At 46.5% G+C, this 21,669-nt stretch overlaps 1 protein-coding gene across 12 annotated transcripts in view; it reads left to right on the top strand.

Annotated features, from left to right (window-relative positions):
• The window catches only part of LOC122379649 (alpha-2-macroglobulin-like), a 114,932-nt gene that overhangs the window by 28,911 nt on the left and 64,352 nt on the right, over positions 1 to 21,669 (top strand). For all 12 annotated transcript variants that reach the window (XM_043362012.1, XM_043362017.1, XM_043362014.1 and 9 more), the window contains exons 7-14: positions 5,220 to 5,349; positions 5,794 to 6,030; positions 6,638 to 6,708; positions 7,311 to 7,416; positions 9,672 to 9,878; positions 10,174 to 10,306; positions 14,623 to 14,847; positions 15,252 to 15,395. In XM_043362012.1, coding sequence (XP_043217947.1) covers positions 5,220 to 5,349; positions 5,794 to 6,030; positions 6,638 to 6,708; positions 7,311 to 7,416; positions 9,672 to 9,878; positions 10,174 to 10,306; positions 14,623 to 14,847; positions 15,252 to 15,395 — 1,253 coding nt within the window. The remainder of the gene's footprint in view (positions 1 to 5,219; positions 5,350 to 5,793; positions 6,031 to 6,637; positions 6,709 to 7,310; positions 7,417 to 9,671; positions 9,879 to 10,173; positions 10,307 to 14,622; positions 14,848 to 15,251; positions 15,396 to 21,669) is intronic.

Genomic DNA, 21,669 nt, shown 5'->3' with positions numbered 1-21,669 from the left:
GCGGATCTTCAGCCGTCCGACATCAGACCAAGCTGCTGAGATCTTGTTGGCTTTTTTCAGCTGTCTGGCTTGGAAAAGCAAATGCTGGTTTGCACGAGTTAAATTGTCCGACAGGAAAACTTTACCAGCAGTTTCGGCTGAGACACTTGACGCTGGTACAGGGCGTGGCTTTCTAAGCTCTGCGATGCACGATGCGATGAGACGTGTCTATGTCGTGTGGAGAGATATTTACACCCGCCAGCTTGGCTGTGTCCATAACCAGTCGGTTTGTTTCCTCGTTCGCACCTCCCTCAGGGATCCCGGTTATGTTGAGACACAGACGTCTGGAATACTGTTCTAGATTATTCAGTTGCTCTCGTGTCTCCTTTAGCTCTTCCTTTAGTTCCTGGATCTCCGCGTCCCTTTGAGCTAGTGCTTCTCGAACGGCTGCCGTGACAGCTTCCTTCACTTCTGTGCGGAACAGATCCTGGAAAGCTCCTTCTTTGATTGCACTGATCAGTGCACGCTTCACACTGTCCTCGTCCATGGTTCACAACAGCGCAGCCGCCGCCGCCGCCGATCAATCACAGCTCAGCCGTCAGCTCTATCAGCGCCCCGACTCGCCTCCGCCGCACCGCACCGAAACGCACACGCGGGACCCGGCGGGTAGTGGGCGAGAGCTCGCGCGCACGTCCGACCTCGGCGGCGGCCACAGGTCAACTGATTGTCATCGATGAGCGTGGCTGGCTTCATGCTGATAGCATGTACATGTATCACCGACTTGTATCGATTCACAAAATGTTAGCCACGTTTGATCCTACGGCGCTGTCGGCTAACCTGTCCATTAGACGGAGTGTACGAGTACACGGAAGAGACACCCGTAGCGGTGACATGCTGGTGACTCCCACGATCAGGTCGGAGTTCGGGAGGCGCCGCTTTCTCTACTCGGCTATAACTAACTATCTATCTGACTATAACGAACTGCCCCAGACATTGCGAGAGTCAACTCCGGTTGTCTTTAACCCGCGCCGGGCCGGTGCTCTGAGATTCCGCGCCGGGCCGTGGGGGGTGTCTGAACACCCCCCTTCTAACTCGGCTCCTGGGCCACGTAGCGACACGCGGTAAGCGACAATCGAAAGAACGTCCAAAATAAGGACGAAAGCAATTCGGTCATTTTTTGGGTCAGGTCAAAGGTCAGGTCACCAGAGGTCACCAAAGGTAAAATGTTGACTATTTCAACATTTTGGAAACTGCCAACGGCTATCTCGGGAACCCATAGAGCTACAGCGCCGCGGAAAAGCGCATTCGATAGCCCGTTCACAGACCTTTCTGAGTAATGTTTCAAGATTTGACCTCAGGTCAACGGTTTAGACCTTGAAAGGTCAACTTGAAAATTTGACCTCAGGTCAAGGTCATGACCTGTCCGAAAGTGTGTCATGTCAATCTTACCTACATCTCGATGTTTGAGAGTGTCTAGAATAGCGTTCGTGCAAAGCAGACGCTTTTCAATTTTCTCCCATTGAGTTATAATGGAGAGGCCGCAAAATTGACCTGAGGCCTGTTTCACTAACAAATTGAAATAAAGTGTGTAATTACAAAGAAAAAACTTGAGTTTAAAAGAAATAATTACCAACATTTGAAATTTGGATTTCACGAAACCTTTGGGCATGAATTTTGAGTTTAAAATTTACCAACTTTTTTACAAGAAAAAAGTTTGTAAGAAACATCGAAATCGCAAACTTTCTGTTTCACGAAGACCAAAAACTCGATAGAAAACGTTGTACTTACAAACCCGAAATTCCAGTGGCCCTTACGTTTGGAATTTTATTACTTTTTGTGCAATGATGCAAAGCAATCAATTATTTAAAACAAATATGATATGCTGAGTCATTATATGCTCTTTTTCACTTAGCACATTCCCTACGAACCAGCTACGAGCAATAAATAAATATCGTCATGTTTTGTCATTCGCGCGCCATAATTGCATTCAACAGTCTTCTGCTGTCAAATGTTTTAAGTGTTATTTTCTTTCAATAATAAGATATTTCTGAACTATCATTTATACCATTCAGAAATAGCATCATTATTTTTAATTTATTTCTGCAATTTCTGACATGAATACTAGACATAGTTTGATAAAAAGAAGCAATATCTGTAACATGTTATAGCTCTTGGCTAAAAACAATTTTACTGTTTACAAGTTTATTTACCAACTCTTTTTATCGGAGGTGCCGCTGGTGATGAAGTTTAGTGAAATCCGATTTTACATAGTTTGCAAAAATACTTATGAATTGTAAAGTTCAAACACTTGTAATTACAAGTTTTTAGTGAAACAGGCCTCTGACCTTAGATCACCGATATCAAAATTCCGAGATTAACATTTTATAGATAATGTTGCTCTAATCAATCGCTGAAATTTTCAAGGCAATCGATCAATCGGTGTAGCTATGACGAGCATTCTTATTTTTGCTGAGGTGAGGTCACTTGGCGTGACCTGGTGACCTGACCTAAGACGACCTGGGTCTGAAATTTTACAACATGTGCGGAAAAGATGCCCAAATAGGTGTGCCAAGCCGCCGTTTTTTTAGATATCTGCGAAAAACCGCAGAGGGGTTCAAACACCCCCCCCCCCCCGGCCCGGCGCGGGTTAAGCCCGCGCTCAGGAAGTTCTTGATAGAACACCAGCGTGAGCCCCAGCATGTCAACCATGGAATGTGATGCTGCATTTTGCGATGATGTAGTGTTGTTCCTGTTAGCATGTGTCAAGTATGTGCGTTATGTATTCTCGTTTCGCCAGTCCATTGCTATATGACGACACGAGCATGTAATAGCCGCTTGTTTTGACGGAATTGCTCACGATGTAAAATAAATGAATAAATAAATGGTTGAGAATAGATAAATAAGCTAAAATATTATTGTATCGGTACTCAAGGACCTTGCCGCTTTCTTCCAGTGGCATTGAGAGGAACAGAAAGTGGATGTTCTTGCGGCAACTTACCGGCACTTTTATTATTAGCGTTTTGATCTATAAAATGGTACATATTTCTTCAGCCAGTCTTACTGGCAAACTCAGTAGTTGTAGATGATGTTGGCTGTGCTGAAAAGTTGGGCCCAGCTTCATCCATTTTTTTATTTTGGTAATTTTTGCCTTTCTATACTCCCACTGTGCATTCCTGTGTTAATTTTCAACATATAAACTTATACTTTTTAAAAACCAGTTTGGAGATCAAAATGATGCTACATTAGAAAATCATTTTGAATATCATCTTACAAGTATTTCATTTTTGCATTGATAACATGGTGGCAAAGTCACCCCATGTGGCCTGCAATTCACTTGAAAAAATCGCCACCAAAAACTTTAGCTAAACTAAGTGACAAATGGCAATTTTGTTGGAAATGCTAATTTATCAATCTTGTCATGATCGACCATACCAAGTTTTAGCATCGCAGTTGGTCTAAAACATGGTTAGATAATGAAAAGCTTGGACCTCTTCAAATTTGACCACTTCAACGACTCCAATAAAATGGAGCCCAGTTAGGCATTTAGTGGTAACTTATATCTCAGTGTTGGTTATATTGGAAGGCCCATCAATTATCTTTTATTTGTGCATAAAAAAATATTACATTCTTCGTAAAATATCACTGGAGATCTCCCTAGAGCATTTTTCGAGAAGCATGGCAAAGTCACCCCGCAAGGCAAAGTCACCCCCGTTTACGGTACGACGTAATGACTTCTAACTGACATTATGTCAGTGACATAAAACCGAGCTATTTGTTATACAAATCGGTGAACTTAGCACATTCTGAAAGTTTAAAGGAAATCAGTCTAACCCTCGCCCGTATAGGGGGGTCGAACGGACCCCCCCCCCATGGTTTTTCGCGAATAACTCACGTAAAGAGCGGCTGATCGCGACGAAACTTTCAGTACCCTCGCGTTAATGAATTTTACACCTACCCTGAAAATTTCATGACCCTGACCCTAATGACCTTTGACCTGTGACCTACTTTTCGAGACCATGTTTGGCCGGAATCGCGATTCGGCGTATGTCGGCTCGCATTAGCCACGCGTTTGCAGTCCTTTCGTGGTTTCAAGCGTTCAAACATGTGATATGATGTTGCCCCCATGCATTAGGGTGGGTGTCAAGGTCACCTGAAGGTCAGGTCAGGTCATTGACCTTTGGTGACCTCGGTTCACTTTTTCGAGTTTTACATGTTTCTAGGCCAGTTTTTGGAGCTGAATTCGAATTTAGCAACCATATGAACATTTACGAAGTAGTTTTGGTGACTTCGTAACATGTTACGAAGCTGTCAGAGGCGGTTGACACCTACTAGGAATACCCGGCAGGACCTCTACTGGTTGACCTGACCTGACCTGACCCGACCTGGACTAAATGCATGAAGACATCATCTGTGATCAAAACTAACATGATATTCGTGATCAGCGCCCCGAAAAACCCCATAGCAGCCACACTTTACGACGTTCTAACAGGTCCCGATTTTCCGACTTTTGGGTCATTGATCTGACCTGCAAGGTCAACCAATGACCTAGGACCTTAAAATTAGGTATCATCGGCTTCCTCTCGTCACGGGCAACACGCTCGTTTTTTCCGCGAAGCTCTAGCTCGATCAGGGGCGAAACGGCAAGGCGGACCCCCCCCCCCCCCCTTATACGTTCGCGGCTGGAAAAACATCAATACGGGCGAGGGTTAAAACTGTGAGTTGGGCAGGTGCATAAAGAAACCATGACCTTGTACCGGTTTTTCTGACCTGGACTCAATCTTATAAACGCCGTGGAATGGATATGGCAGCACTGGCTGAAGTTCAGCTGCAGAAAACGACTTTCAAATGCAAAGTGGTTTTAACGCATTTCAGTCCAGCGTAATTTGATGGTCTAAAGAATCATTTCGTTGACCCAGATAAACATTTGTCAGCACTGGTATCACTGTGAATGTTACCAAATGCCGTAAATAGAATAGTACGACATTTTATAAGATTGGGCCGGGGCGAGGGTTAATACTTTATTTTCATCTGTATCCGATGTTTTAGAGCAGTATGTTGTTTGACCAAAAGAGGCTGATCTACTTTTGAAATTCAACAAGATCAAAGGCGCCATTTTTATGCATGCGAAATATCAAAATAAGGGTGTTTAAACACACTCCGCCCCGTTCAGGTTAGACAAGTGGACTGGACCTGGGCTTATTTCGTATGTATATATTCTGACGGTTTTTCCGTTTTCTCAGATATACGTATGGAAAGTCAGTGACCGGCAATGCCACAGTACACATTAAGACACCGAGGCACATCTACTGGGGCCCCTTGGGCTCCTGGAGGCACAGGCATGAACCGGATGTCGTCGTGGTTCGCCACAATGTAAGTCTTTCCTGAGTCGTTCATTTAGGTAACACCGTGAGTGATTGTTACGGTACTGTTTCTGTCAGCGCGCATTTGTAGATGCAATCATATGTGACAGATTTTTTTACATTCCGGAAGTGCATCAACTACTTTCAGCTTGTGAGGCGAGTGTTAAGTTTGCTCTCTCTCTCTCTCTCTCTCTCTCTCTCTCTCTCTCTCTCTCTCTCTCTCTCTCTCTCTCTCTCTCTCTCTCTCTCTCTCTCTCTCTCTCTCTCTCTCTCCTCTCTCTCTCTCTCTCTATCTCTCTCTCTCGCTCTCTCTCTCTCTCGCTCCCTCTCTCTCTCTCTCCCTCTCTCTCTCTACCACCCCCGTAACGGTGGGGTGAAGCCCAATTATCTGAGTTATTACAAGGCAGCCGCCCGGAGTGTGTGACCTGCAATGGCCTGCTGTTTGACTCGGCAGGTCACCGGTGACTCGCCGTGCGCCGAGTTTCGACTGAGCGCCGACGAACTGGGTCTCGGTGGTGACCAATATCCCCGGATAAGACGATATGAACTTTTTGCTGAACTGACCGAGGCCGGAACGGATGTCACTCTCGAAGCTACTAAGCAGTTCAAAGTGGAATACGACAGGCTAAAGCTGTCCACTGATTCCAGATATAACAAGTACTTTAAGCCAGGACTGCCTTTTCTTGATCAGGTAAGCATCCTGGATAATATCTTGCGCATTGAAGCGTCATTTAAATGTTTACGTAACTGCTGCTTTTCGTTCGCCCGAATAAAATTGCTAAGAAAAAATAGAACAGGATTTTGCATAACATTAGAAAATTCACCATATTTTTTTGGTTGTTTGAAACTATTCCATGTGAGGCTAAGCCATTAAAAATCGGAATGGTTTTTGTACATTTTCATTTCCCAAAAGGCTGTTCTATGCCACTGCTGTTGTTATTATCGTTGTTCTTGGACGCTGTATTCGTTGTTGTTGGACGCTGTATTCGTTGTTGTTGGACACTGCATTCGTTGTTCTTGGACGCTGTAGGTATTTGTTGTTGTTGCAGACGCCAGCCTCACAGACAATCGTTCCTGAACTATATGCAGCTGTTGGTCGGATGACATATCTTTACATGAGCGTCACAATGTTTCTTTGTTTACAGTTGTGAACGTAACTGCTACTCTTGTGCTGCATGCATATCTTCCAATGAAGTACAATTTTATGACTATTCGAGCAAAAGCGTGATAACTTTTTTTGTCAATGCATACAGCACTGCAAGTACAGCGCTTCCAGCATTGCGTGCTCCTTGTTTCAGATAAAGATATCTCACCCAGATGGAAGTCCGGCACCCGGGGAGCTCGTCCGTATCTGCTTCCACAAAGACGAGTAAGTAGCGCAGTCCGCGGCCGAGTCCGTACTTTTAAGGACTCACAAGGACAGGACTGCCGCTAAGTGAAATTTGTTGCGTTGATCCTTTTGTGTACCCTACGATCGCGCAGTTCTAAGGCAGAATTTGGAGTTAAAATTTCCCCGTACTCACAATTACAATTATTGTTAAAATTACTTACAATTAGGTCACAATACAATTAATTACAATTACAATAAAATTGAGTTACAATCACTGGTCTCTCTGCTCACTTCGGTCGGACAAGGCCACCAACCACAACCATACCTGTCAGCAGGCTCATAAAGACCGAGCGCGCACATCGCGCTTCGCACCCGGACTTTTACGAATGGGTCTCGTGCTCTCAATACACGGGACACGGAGTCTAGCGCCCTTACCGGCTGAACTACGGCACCGGTAGACGCGGCAAATGTCATCTTCTGTTTATTTCTCAGTGACCCATGAGCTGAGACAGCGCGTGCGATGGTGCACCATCACCCACCTTGTTGTGCTATACGACTTAACTACCACCCTGGCGCGACTAAAGCGAAGTCGGCTCTGTCACCTTCAGCGTGATCATAAAACTTTCTGATGGTGCCGGCAGGGAGAGAGACAACTCAGTCTGCGAAGAAGCCTCTTCAGACTACAGTGGCTTGGTGAGGTTCGCCATCCCAGCTCAGAGTCAACGGGTGAATAAACTCCACATTGATGTAAGTAAACCGGGCTGTCTACGGCGACGATCAGTGTGCTGGGCTCACTTGCCTTAAGGCTGAGCTACACTATGCGTGACCGTCCAGGAAATTAAGTGCGTGATCTTGATTGCGAGACTCCCTTGACATCGGTTTCTGCGATTTTCCAGAATTTCCGTGAATTATTGTATTCTGACGTAATAATAACAACTAATAAATGGTTTCGCATCAAACGCTTTATTTTGCTATCTTCTATACTCTTTTATTAATGATAAGTTTATTTTGTTAATAAAACATCAAAAACTCATTAAAATTAAAGAAGCAATTATTAATTACGTCACTTGCATTCATACGGTGCGCCACCAAGTGCGCCAACAACTGTCTCATATCACGCAATCTCGCAGATTCTGCAAAAAAGTTCGTAGCTCTGAACTTTATATCGGTACGGCACATCCTGACCGTCCTGACTATCCGGCATTTCCTGGACTGAACGTCCGGGATTTCCTTGACCGAATCTGCGTGACCCCAGTGTAGCCGACCGTGTGTATTTTCTATCAGCTGAACTTGACCTGCGTACCGATTTTCTGCAAAACCCGCAAACTCGCAGATCACGGACGTAGGATCCCGCAGAGTGTAGCTAAACCTTTACGATATTATGGGTCATTAACTGTTTTAAAACGCTCAACCCGCGCCGTGCTGGAGCGCAGTGCTGCTGCAGGCACCGCATGCTAGGCGGCGTTTCAACCACCTTCTCTTTTTCTTGCAAATATTTTAATTAAATTTGATAAAGTCGTCACGATTCCGATTATAATTGATCATTAAAAAACGAAACATTTGTTTATCTAAGTTGTGTTTATCAAGTGTTTATCTCAGTGTTTATCTAAGTTGAACATCATTGGAGAGTATGATCGTGATCTATGTTGTAGGAACATTTTACATTGCAAAATGTACAGTGTGTTAACCCGCGCCCCAGTGGCGGTCTCAGCCAACTTCGCCCGAGTGTGGGGGGGGGGGAGGGCATATGTTACCACCCACCTCTAACTCAAAAACTAAGAGGGCTAGAAAGACGCGGTAAAAAGCAGTCGATAGCTCTCAATGCGTACGTTTAAAAGTATTCAGTCATTTTTCATCTTAGAGCATTATTGGGGTCACCAGAGGTCATCAAAGGTCAAAATTTGCCAATGGTCATTATATTTTTCAGAAAAGATGCCGTTATCTCAGGAGCTATGGTAGCTAGAAAAACGCATGCAAAAGTAATCGATAGCTTTTGATCTCTTCTTTTGATGAGGTCATTATCAAAATTGACCTCAGATCAACGGTTTAGCCTCCGGAGGGCAAAAACTTCAAAAATAGCTGTTTTTACGAAAAGTGTTTTTCGACAATAACTTTCGACTACAAAAAGCCACGACATTTCTATTGCCAGAATCGTGTTTCTCTCGCCGAGACGCGTCGAATGAACTATAATTTGACCTTGAAAGGCCAACTTGAAAATTTGACCCCAGGTCAAGGTCATGACCTGACTGGAAAAGGCCATGTTGCATATCAGTCGATGCGTCTCAACAAGACGAACACAATGAGACCATCCCCAGCGTTCTATCTCTTTCCAGTCGCGAGTTATTGGCAAAAAGCTGTTTGTAGCCTCAAATGACCTCGGATGACCTTTCTAGAGGCTATCAGCAAAAATGACACCTTGGTCATCACGGGTGGTCCAAATCATTGTGATTCTGAAATAGTTGGACTGTTCCTATGCGTACACACGGATCTAGAGGCATTTTCGTTTTTCTCCATTGACTTGTAATGGAAAGGTCACGCCACTGACCTGACCTTAGGTCACGGATATAAAAAATCCGAGATATACAAATTGTAGGCGCCCATAACATTATGCAATCCACCAAGTTTAAAACCTTTCTGACAAACACTGCAGGCTGGACATGACTGCAAACTTTTCTTTAGGCTTGGTCAGTTAACTTGACCTGGTGACCTGACCTGACATGACCTGGGGTCAAAAATTTCACACATTGTCCAAAATTGATATACCAAAAGCTACCTCAAGCGGCGCGGCGCTCCGCGCCGCGGTTTTTTAGTAACACGCAAAAAACGCGACAGGGTGGTAACATATGCCCCCCCCCCCCCAACTGGGGCGAAGGTTAATGTAAGAAACAGTGATATGTAGTTATGCATATTGTGCATTTATAAGGGTGATTATGCATACTGCATACATGATTTCGCGAAGTCAAAGATAAACATGTTGTCATGTGCTTTTCTTATGTTTTAAGGCTAGCGTCCCTAAGCTCAAGAGTGGAAGACACAACGAAAACAAAATACAGGGTCTGTCCTATTCGGTGACGGGCTGGGCGTCCAATTCGGGAGCGTTCCTACAACTGGCGAAGATGTCCGACGTGCAGTTCCGCTGCGGTTCTACTGCCGATATACCGCTGCTGTTCACTGCTCGGCTGGACTCCAAACTCGAATTGTTCTATCAGGTACGCAACCTGTCTTGTTTAGGCCTATAAATCACTAGAACATGCATCAAAAAATATCACAAAACTAGTCACTGTGCTTACTGTTCCTACTTTACGAGGCATGTGTCACCAGCATCATGCCAGAGACGTTAAGCAAATGATTCTGAGAGGGTATTTTCAGCTAAGCGCTGTAACAAGTCAGTTTGTCCGTGTTACCCCCAGTGTCCGCTCGGCCAGTTGTGCTGTGTCCCGGTAGATCGTTTGCATGCGTGTTACCCCCCGTGTCCGCTCGGTAAATTGTGCTGTGTCCCGGTAGGTGATGGCTCGCGGAGATCTCAGTCCGGCTGTCTCCGTACCGGTGACCTTTGACCAGGCCGTCGACCTGCCAGCCTCCGTCCTGGATGGTGTCACCGTCATCGGCTCGCGTTCCTCTAACGCCCGACCCGCAGGTCAGTTGGGTGCGCTAGGTCAGCGCAGTGCCCCGGGTCAGTCCAGTGCCAGGTGCCTCAGGTCAGTCCAGCCCCGTGAGGAATCCTAAATAATTCACTTCTTTGAGGTGCTTGGGGGATGGAACACTGTTGGTTGGTATGAACATTGAGAAAGACGCAGCAGGCTACAGGTGGATCGATTGGGACGCCGTCATAGCCCTCATAGCCGCGGGAGTTACGGGAGTTCACGAAGGTTCACAGAAGTTAAGCCTTCAATGCTCACAGGAGTTTATAGAAGATGCACTGATCGGGAGCTCGAGCGCCTCCGACTTTCCGGCTGGGCTGGGGCTGGGAGATTTTCGAATATGTGTAGGTAGGCATTTGAGCCCGTGCCCCAACTCGATGCATATATGCAAATCCCGTGATAATCAGGCTTACCAACTCTTCTCAAAATGAGGATCAGCACAATCACCATGGGTGGAGAACCTGCCCCGGCCACCACGGCCGTGGCCGGGGTAACTTTCAACCAACCCCGGTCCGGCCGGGGTAACTTTTTCACTCCGCTCCCGTTTTTCGGCAATACCTTCTTAACTACATGACATATCGACGCCACACTTTCAGTACCTTCGGCTGCAACAATTTGACACTTTGTGTCGAAATATGAACTTCGCAGCTACCATAGGTCGGCCGGAAATGACGCCAGAGTGACGTCATGTTCGGCCGATTTCGGGGCAAAACATTGAACCACGGCAATCGCTCCCAAGAGTTCAGTTTTAAGCTAGATCCAATTTCTTTGCATGAGAGGACTTAGAATAGGCTGCGCTATTATAAGCCCATCTCGGAGTTTAAAAGTTTTGATTTTTTTGAAAATTATATGTATTAAAATTCAAAATTTATATTTTTACATTTTTTTCAAAAAGTTTCTGACTTTTCGAAAACAAACAGAATATAGGTGATAGAACACATGCCTATGACAAACTCTAGCAAGTTTTTGCCAGATATCTTCAAAAATGGTCAAGTTATAAGATTTATAGCGAAAAGATTCAAAACGACCTAAATTTTTCAAATAAACTTTTCAGTGCGTATTTGACATCGTACACCAACATAAATAGCACCATCGTGTTCCTGAGCTCACACTGCATCCGATAGATAACTTTTTTATTGGAAAATGTTATTTTTTAGATTTGACCTTTTTTTATATGAAAGTTACCTGACCTAAGCTAAATTCAACTCAAAATGACCTCGAATGACACAAACGACATCGAATTTGAAATCTATGGCCTAAATGGACCATAAAACATGTGTCACGTGACCGATGCATGATAAAAGATTTCCGTGACCTGTGATGACCTGACCCTGACCTGAAAATCAAAGCACAAGTTTAGTACCCTCAGGATATCTTAAGTATCTGTTATCGAGTGCGTAAACCAAAAATGAGCCTGATCTGACTCGTAAGCCGGCGGCCAGAGCCCATAATGTGAAGAAGCCAAACATTGATAATTTTTACTTTGACCTGACCTGTAACGTCATCAGTGACCTCGAGGTCAATGAAATTAGATTTCGTTCGACAGCTTTTCCGGGGCTATCAGATACCGTTTGAATTTTGACGATCGGTTCAGTATTTTTGGAGTTTGAAGGGGTGGTTATGAAGAGCCCTCTCCCCCCTCCCCCCTCCCCCCAGTAGGGCGCGTTATACGCAGACCCCAGTGGGGTGCGGGTTAACCTTCCAGGCGGTGGGGGGGGGCATTTTTTGCCCCCCCCCCCCCTTAGTTTTTTCGATATATCTCGAGAATCGCTGCGCCGATCGTCACCAAACTTTCAGTACCCTCCCGGGAGCAGCTAGCGCACATGGTGACCAAAATTTTTTTCCAAAGGCTGTTATAGGTTGGCCGCTAATGACGTCAGAGTGACGTCATTTTTGCCATTTTCGACCCAAAAAAGGTTTCGCGGGAGAGCTGTCAGGCCTACAGCTTTAGAGATACAGAAAAATATTTCGGACATAAAAGGTGTGGAAATAAAAGTGCTACAAAACTGCTTTTTTGGTTTTTCGAATTTTTTGGATTTTAACCCCCAAAAATCAAAAAATAGATTTTTTGAATATAATAGCCAAAAAATCCAAAAAGTTTTTTTTTTAAATTTCGAAAAACCGGAATATGTGTGATAGCCCCTACCGCCTTCTATCTACATACCAACTTTTAGATCGATACCTCTTTTTTTGGCCAAGTTATAGCGAGAAAACTGTTCAAAATTAATGACATCAAATTTTCAAACTCAATTTTTAGCAATTCTAGACCTCGTAGCGCAAAACAAAAACCACCATTAGACTCCCCGTGACGAGTTGCATCGAATCGATACCCATTTTATGCAAAAATATCAACTTTAAAATTTGACCTTTTTTGACCTGACCTTGACCTGACCTCCACCAGAAAGTGACCTAAACCGTACCTGATGGTCTAATAACCAACACCACTGAGTTGGAAATGAAAAACTGGCCATAAAACATGCATCGCATAACCTTAGTAAAGTTGGGCTCATGAGGTGACCCTTGGTGACCAATTGGTGACCTGACCTGTGACCTGACCTGGTATGACCAGTAACCTTTAATAGCAACACATGTACTAGACACCTGACGCCTTATCGCTGATTTTCGACAAAATGCGTTTTACTCGGTGTTATAGCGCTTTCCCTAGAAGCCCCGTGAACGGTGAAACATTTTATCTTTGACCTGACCTGTGACGTCATCGGTGACCCCGAGCTCAATGAAATTTGGTTTCCCTCGACAAATTTGACAGGGCTATCGAACACCGTTTGAATTTTCTGGATGGATCCGTCCAGTAGTTTCGGAGATACGGGGGGGGGGCAAAAAAGTGCCCCCCCCCCTCCCACCGCGCGGAAGGTGGCTGGTAGGCCCACCGCCTGCCGGGTTAAGGAAAATGGAGAATTTTTTTACATTTTGACGTCAAGTATAATAATTTCTGCCCGGTCATGAAGTTTCATACCAGCGACACGCTGACATATGCAAACGAACGCGCAGACGGTCCCGCGGTGATTTTGCTGACAATTGGTGTCGGGGCGGACGACTGCGTGGAACGTGATTTGCAAACTCTATTTTAGTGGTTGAAAATTATTCAGATGTAGTTACGAGCAAGCGAGCGCAGCGAGCGAGCGAGTTCATACTGAATTAAGGGAAAATCCTGAGTATGAGCGGCCGGCCGGCCGGCCGGCCGTGGGGACGCTCTTCAAAAGCTAATATCTTAGGAACGGGACATCCGATTGACAAGCGGTCTTCTTTACTGAATGTCACTTGGACGTAAAAGTTCTGTGGTGTGATGGCCACCATGCGTTCTTGCCAACCACCGCACGTGGCGCGTGGTAAAGTTGGACATTTTTTAAGAACCCCCAAAATTGCAACCTCAATAACGGCACAACGGTTGGGCCGATTGAATTGAAACTCGGTACACAGTTAGCTCTCCATCAGATAATTCATCTGCATATGTTAAGGTTGGGGTGCTACTGCACGAGCGCACGTGCAGAGGGCGCTCCCAGATCTCGAGAACGGCTGGGCCGATTGCGCTCAAATTTGGTACACGGTTAGGGAACAGTTAGTAGGGTGCCGTGCACAAGTCAGTTGGGACCCATTTTGCACGTGCGCACGTGCAGGGTGCCGCTGCCAGATCTCGAGAACGGCTGGGCCGATTGTGCTCAAATTTGGCACATCGCTAGAAACCGGTCAGTAGGGTGCCGTGCACCAGTCAGTTGGAGGTACCCCCTCAAAATTTCGCACGTGCAAGACTCACCCCCTCGCTCGCTCCGTTAGTCGCCCCCAAAAGGCGCTATACTGGTCTTATTATTGTTGCGTCGTGAGGCGTCGGATGTGATGCGTGTTGATGAAAAAAGCCCGTGAAAGACGTCGGTGAAATCCTTCGCAATTTTAGGTACGCCGTTCCCATAATAAGGAACGCTGGCAGCGCCAGTGTACGACGGCGTTCCCAAATTTGGGCACGCGGCCCGGGCGGTAGACTGCTTTAGAAATGGGGAAACGATTTGAAACTACGCTGGGCTTGACAATATCAAAACTATTTCCCAACAACATTGAGACAAATATCAGGCGGCTCACAATCGTTATATATTTTTTGGACGTCATTTAACGGTTCTTCTTCTTGTTTTAGATAATGCCTACATAGCGTTCCCATATTTGGGTTTTTCGTTCCCAAATATGGGAACGAAAATGCGTTCCCAAAAATAGGCACCGGTCCCCGCCCTTTGTCAGCAGGTCTGACCCGGCCCCCTGCCGGCTGTCCGCAGACTTGACCCGGCCCCCTGCCGGCTGTCCACAGGTCTGGTGACGCTCGCCGTTCCTGTGACACCCGCCATGTCCACCGGGTTCAAGGTGCTCGTGTTCGCGGCCGTTGACGGCGAGGTGATCGCGGACAGCGCCCAGTACAAGGCCGTCCCGTGTCTGGAGAACACGGTGCGCGTCAGCTGGGCTCCGGACCGTGTTCAGCCCCGGCGGAACACCCGGCTGACCGTCTCCGCCGCCCCCGGCTCGCTCTGTGGAATCGGTACGTTATGTGCGAGCCAGTGAGACGCATTGCTTTGGTGTGTCGCTGTGCACAGGACTCAGACCGCCAGATGTTTGCATGGGTATCGGAAGTATCTAGAGTAACATGATGTGTGAACACTGAATATGTTGGAGCGTTAGGCTTCTTTTCAGGAAAAATATTGGTTTATTGACAATTCTTTTGGTAGCCATCAGTTAAGGACAGGTATTCTAGTTATTTTAATTCAACGCACGCTTTCGGTTCTCAGACTTTGTTATTTTCGCTTCTTTATTAGTTATCTGTTATTTATTGTTTTCGCATATAATTTTTTCTGTTTTTTATTGTTTCATTTATTGTTTAGCTAGAAACGAAAACGATACACATTATATAATTAAACAGCGCTATTGTTTACACTTTTATTGCAGATGTAGTGGACAAGTCTGTTCACCTTCTAGGAACCGAAAATAGAATCACTCTGAGCAGTTTCTTTGATCGGCTGAAGAAACTAAATCTTGGCAGGCATGACGGCCCGTCCCAGAAAGACGACCAGGCCTACTGTTCAAGCAAGCGTAAGTTAATAGTGTTTGATATATACATATATATTTATTTACATATATTTATATATATTTATTTATTAGGGTGGTCCACGGTCCACATTTACACGGTAAAAAATACAGTTCGCTAGATTTATCGGGCCGGGTCGGAATTCTTGTCGATACTATAGCACAAGCTTCTGTGCAAAATTCATTAAGATCAGATGATTTTTCCCGTCCCGCAAAGCGGTAAAAGTTTCCGTTATGCGTACCAGCCTTTAGTATACACTGAAAACTAAAATGATTCCGGGGGGGTGATATTAGGAGAATGGTCTAAAACGAAACCCCAATTATTCCCGTAATATACTTCAAGTAGCACCTTTTTGGCCTTAGATACCCCCAATAACCCAACATTATTACCCTAATATGCCTGTTGGGTGGCTAAGTGGAATCAAAATGATTATCTGGTTATGCCTCCATTATTCTTACGAAATGCCTAGTGTATTCCCCCTGATTCTCCTCTATGCCCCTTTGATGCCCCCTAGCATAGTTCGGATGCTCCGTCTAAACCCGATCTATGCTCCTTTGATGCTATCTATATACCCCATTGATGCTCCTTTGATGCTTGCTATAAACCCCATTGATGCTCATTTGATGCTCTCTATATACCCCATTGATGCTCCTTTGATGCTCTCTACACAGTGACGTACCGAAGGGGGGGGCCACGGGGGCCAAGGCCCCCCCTGAGCGCCGAAGGCGCTCAGGGGGCCCTTCAGGCCCCAGGATATTTTTTAAACACTGGATAAAACGTCTTTTACTCGGAAGAAAAATTGATATTAAAGTTTCATTTATGTGCCCTGGGTACCCGAGGGACCCCTGCAGTCATCCAAGGGCCCCCAGTTTCCTGGGCCCCTGGTCGCCTAGGGGCCTCTGGTAGCCGGGGGCCTGGTCTCATGGGGGCCCCTGATAGCATGTGGCCCCTAGTCGCCTAGGGGGCCCTGGTCGCATAGGGGCCTCTGGTCGCATGGGGGCCTCTGGTCGCATGGGGGCCTCTGGTCGCATGGGGGCCTCTGGTCGCATGAGGCCCCTGATCGACTGGGGGCCCCTAGTTGCCTAGGGGGCCCTGATAGCCGGGGGCCTGGTCGTATGGGCCCCTGATAGTCTGTGGCCCTTAGTAGCCTAGGGGGCCCTAGTCGCATGGGGGGCCTCTGGTTGCATGATATTGAGGCCCCTGATCGCCTGGGGGTACCTAGTCGCCCAGGGGGCCCCTGGTAGCCGGGGGGCCTGGTCGCATGGGGCCCCTGGTTGCCTGGGGCCCCCGGTCGCCCCTAGTCGCCTTGGGCCCCTGGTAGCCTGGGATCCCCTGGTCGCCTGGGGGCCCCTGATCGCCTGAGGGACGCTGGTCACCTAGAGGGCCCCTGGTCGCCTGGGGGCCCCTGGTAGCCGGGGGCCTGGTCGCATGGGGCCCCCTGGTCGCATGGGGGCCCCCTGGTCGCCCCTGATCGCTTTGGGGACCTGATCGCATTGGCCCTTGGTCGCCTGGAGGGCCCTGGTCGCCTGGGGCAGTGGGGCCCCTAGTCATCTGGAGGACCTGGTCGCCTGGGAACCCCTGGTCGACTGGGGGCCCCTGGTCGTCTGAAAGTACGCTTATCACCTGATTGATCCCAAATCATCTGAGTGGCTACTGGCTACTGGATATAAGTAGTGACTGGAGTAGGCACTCATCTGAAGGAGCCAATATCTTTCACGGTGCCGGAGATATCACAGAAAAACAAAAAGGCTAAACTGAATACCCCCCAACCTTGGCCCCAAAGGCGTCATTGGCTAACACAGGGATGTGGGTCGATTTGCAATCGCATTTCCTCCTAAGTCCTATTCCTCCAATTAATACAGAGTGTCCCAGAATTACCCAAGCATTTATTTTCTGGCTAAAAGTACAATGGCGCTCGTTTCCTAGTGAAACATATAATAGCCGCGTTTACATAGGGCTAGTTGCCAGATAGTGGAATTCCGATAACGAGACATTATTTATTTACTTGGTGGTGCTTTGCGTGGACTACAGGCCAGACCGTTGCACCTAGCGCGGTGAAATTTGCACAACTTATAGATCAAGGATGCGCGACGTGCCTTTGAGGGGTCTCAGCTCGATCGGACTGATAGGGAGCGCGTGGCGCGTGCTCAAAAAGTGCAAATTCGCGTCATAGACTTTACATGTATAAATCGGCGTGCGAAATCGAGCGAAAACGGCTAATTTTGGCCGACACGGGTCCGGTCCCCGTGCAATATCTTGGTGACCAGGGGCCCGATCGGCACGGGGAAAACAGCATCGTGTAGATAATTTAACGGGCTATCGAAAGGTGTGTGTTGCAGGGGATGGCACGCGCCACGTGCACCGGTGAGAGCACTTTTATGTGGAAAATTGACGTTTTGGACGGATTTTGGAATTGATTTTATTTTTAGGTGACCGTTAAACGGAGCGAGTTGGAACAACGCCTGTTGGCAAGAGAAATGTACCGCCTCTGATATAAAAATTGTGAAAAGCTGATTGATCCAAATCAAGGTGGTACAAATCACGGGAGAAAATGGTGTTTGTCAATTTTGTGTCACTTTATAAATCACACGGGTTTTGCTCCATGATCTGATATCTCTGGCAATTAAAAATGGCACCGTTGGAAAGAGTATTCAATTCTGTCCATTATTCACTCTTCATTTTTGCATGACGGGCAACAGTATTCTTAAAAATGTAAATGTTCCAAACCATTACATTGTCATTTTTAGCGAAATTCATCGATGGCCCTCAAAAGACTTCACGCCAGTTTTCGAATCATTCTAAAGTAGAACGCATGATAATACGACACGGGCACCTCGGTGCGATGTATCTTTTTTTGTTTTATTACAAAATGCTTGGCCGTCAAAAAGCAATCGAACGAAATGGATACCAGCCAAATCGACACAGACCAATTCAATACCCACGGGTCACAAATAATCCTTCTTCGCGTTGCGGAGCACGCGGGTAACCCTAGTTCCCCACTATTATATTATATACCTACATATCCGGAATTGGAGGATGTTCAGTACCTAATTGAGGCGCTCGCTCATAAAATGCCGTGCGTTTCATGCACACTCCTCAAGCAAAAATATTTCTACTTTCCAATTTTCCACATTTTCTCAAGGCTTAGACCGTTACAGAGACCGTTTTAATTGACTTTGATGAAGTTGAACGCGAGAAATCACAACCAAATGCTACATTAGGTTGTAAAGAACTGAATTGCGTTTTCCCACACACGTGGCGTTTTCTCACCTACGTCTGCAGGAGAGACCGGACCCACTATGCCCCCCCCCACCATCGAAAGGTTCTTCATGACTCCCGGGGGCCCCCGGGAAACCTGGGGGCCCTGTACACTGCGGGGGCCCCTTCGAAAGCAGGTGGCCCCCTCCTGGGCGAAATCCTGGGTACGTGCCTGTCTCTACATACCCCATTGATGCTCTCTATATACCCCATTGATGCTGATTTGATGCTCTCTATACACCACATTGATGCTCCTTTGATGCTCTCTATATACCCCATTGATGCTTCGTTCCGCAGTGGCGGATCAAGGGATGGGCTCGCGGGGTCATGCTATTTCTCGTGAGATCCCCATGAGATACCTAGCGCACTGATTTCTTTACCCACACAAAGGTAAGAGACGCCATTTATGTAACCACCTTCGCCCTTCCTCTGAATTTCCTGGATCCGCCCATGCCATCAACGCTCAGCCACACCAACAGGAACCACGATACGCTTGTGTGTATAAGAAAAACGTACTGTATTGATTGGAAAGACAACTCCTCTGCATTCATTTCAAAATCACAGCTTCCTAGTTGCCAAGAGACATGCAATTCGTACTATCCATATTAAACATACGTCACGCACACGCCTCATATAACAAATTCCACATCACATGTTGAGATCCAGGCTGTAAAAAAACACATGACACACGAGAAGCGCCGCTGGCTCTTCTACGATGATCGTTCTCTCTTACGAATGAGTCGCAAAACAACCGGTGCCCCTTCAAATGGCGTGGTTTTTCCCACCTTTGCTACACAACGAAAGTTGAGCGTGTGGCTCCTACGAGTTCCCCCTCCCTGACCTCAAGGAAGTCCGACAACGTAGCCCAGGGGCTGCCACAGGATGTCAACAGGCCCGCCCATGCCGCTTGTGACCCCTTTCCCTGTGGGGCGGGCCATCACGTCCGTCTCCATCATCTCCGTCCATCACTCCGTCTCCACTCCGCCCCTGGGCTTACCTCACTGCGCGGGCACACTATGCTGTCAGCACCGACAGATTTTTCAGCGCGTCCGCCGTCGCTGTTGACTCTGCCGGCAGCCCCATGATGTCGTGGACGATGAACCACATCGTGGAGCGCGATGCACGGGACACTTTCTGGTTGAAGACGTAGTGGGCGACCCCGAAGAGAAGGAGTGCCTCTTCAAGGCACTGGGCGCTGGCCACCACTGTTTCTTCGACCACGATGTCGACCATTTCATCGTCATATGAGTTCCTGCTAAGGATGGTACTCACCCTCAATAAGGCTCAATTCCAGCCTAAAAATGGCACCACTCGCAACCACACAGCACCCAACACCGCTCTTCACTGATCACCGGAAATGGCGGAGAAAAATGGCGGACCTTTGGCGCGTTCCTGATGCTTCCAACGAAGAATCATTGAGGAATAATATGGTTCTACTCGGGTGATATCAAGAGTATTTTGAAAGAATCAGGCAAAGGAAGCATAACAGAAGAATATGAAAGCATCTCAAGGGAATATGAGCCTCCCTGTGATTCCGGCAAGATACCCTCTGGGCAATGAAAGGGTATATTGCAAGAATAGATAGAGAATCATAAAGGCATAACTATCAGCGACTGGGGTATCAACAGCATCTTATACGCACGGAATCATGCAGAATAATTTGGGGTATCAATGGCATAATATGGTTCTCACAGAGTGATATCAAGAGCTTATTAAGAGAATCAATAATTCATGGAGGACGAGGGAATATCATGGGAATATGAAGCCAATTGCGATTCCATGAATATACCCCATAGGTATAATGAAGAGATCAAAAGGGAATAATTGGGGTATAGACTTCAATGATCAGGGCATCAGGAGATTCATTTTGGTTTTCAGTGTAGGGCGAATATTTGTCATTCAACATTGCCTAGTCCGGCCAGCGGCTATCTACAGAAGAGCTTACCTGCTCAACGCACCAACCCTCTCTAGCCTTCTCAATGATAGATATAGTCTTCCTATCAGCCACAGGCATGAACGATAATCCACAGTTCCTGTTGCAGTTCCTGTTCTCAGTGCCAGGAGCAAAGCCCTATATGCCAGGAGGTGCGATATGCATTACGCTAGTTACGGTTTTGCCTGCGTCTGGGACGGCCGCTGAAGCTGCAAGAGGCACACGCTCAATCACCGGAATGTGGCTTATCGGCAGCCAGAAGCAACAGAGTCATGGGTCTCATCATGAGATCGATGCAAACCGGTCACAAGGTCAAAACATTTAGCTGGAAGCCCATTTTAACAGCATTTTATGGTAACGTTAGAGCAATTCTCGAGTATTGTTGTGTTATTTGGGGAGGTGCCGCAAAAACGTACCTGGACAGAATCGAAAGGGTGCAACAACGTTTCTTATATTGGCTATATTGTTATACTCGATGTCAAGACTCATCATCAGCTATTGATTACAGTGACTTGCTGCGATTATTTGGCGTCGCATGTCTAGAGAATAGGCGTCGACAATATGACATTATGTTTGTTGCCAAATTGTACAAATAAAAATTGTGTATAAAAATCATACTGATTGTGCAGCCCTTTTAGCCCATTTCCCTCTACTTATCGCGCCAAGGGCAACGAGAAACACCGAACAAGCACGTGGTGTCTTTCATGTTCCATTTGCGAGAGTAGAGTCGGTGCAGAGGTCACTTTTTGTTAGAGTTCTATCGTTTGTTAATAAGTTTTTGTTTCAGTGTACTGATGCTGATGTACTCCATGACTCATTAAGGGAACTTAGGGCCGATGTGTCAACATATATAAAAGAATTGTAAAATTCTTTCGTAGTTGCAGTGTTTTTGTCCCATTGTTTGTGTGTAACATTTGACTGATTTGAGTGCTTGGACATTAAATGGGCCCACGTATGCCTGTTGTCCTTGACCCCAAATAACTAAATAAATAAAATGAGTAAAAAGTTATTGCACAAAAACTATTTGGGGTAAAAACGCACACTCCGCGGATTTCGCCCCCTGTAGACCAAAATGGTACCTCCATCCA

The sequence above is a fragment of the Amphibalanus amphitrite genome, unplaced genomic scaffold (genome assembly GCF_019059575.1).
Source record: "Amphibalanus amphitrite isolate SeventyFive unplaced genomic scaffold, NRLGWU_Aamphi_draft 000082F_arrow, whole genome shotgun sequence".
Lineage (NCBI taxonomy): Eukaryota > Metazoa > Arthropoda > Thecostraca > Balanomorpha > Balanidae > Amphibalanus > Amphibalanus amphitrite.
This window is presented reverse-complemented; position numbering and strand designations above follow the sequence as displayed.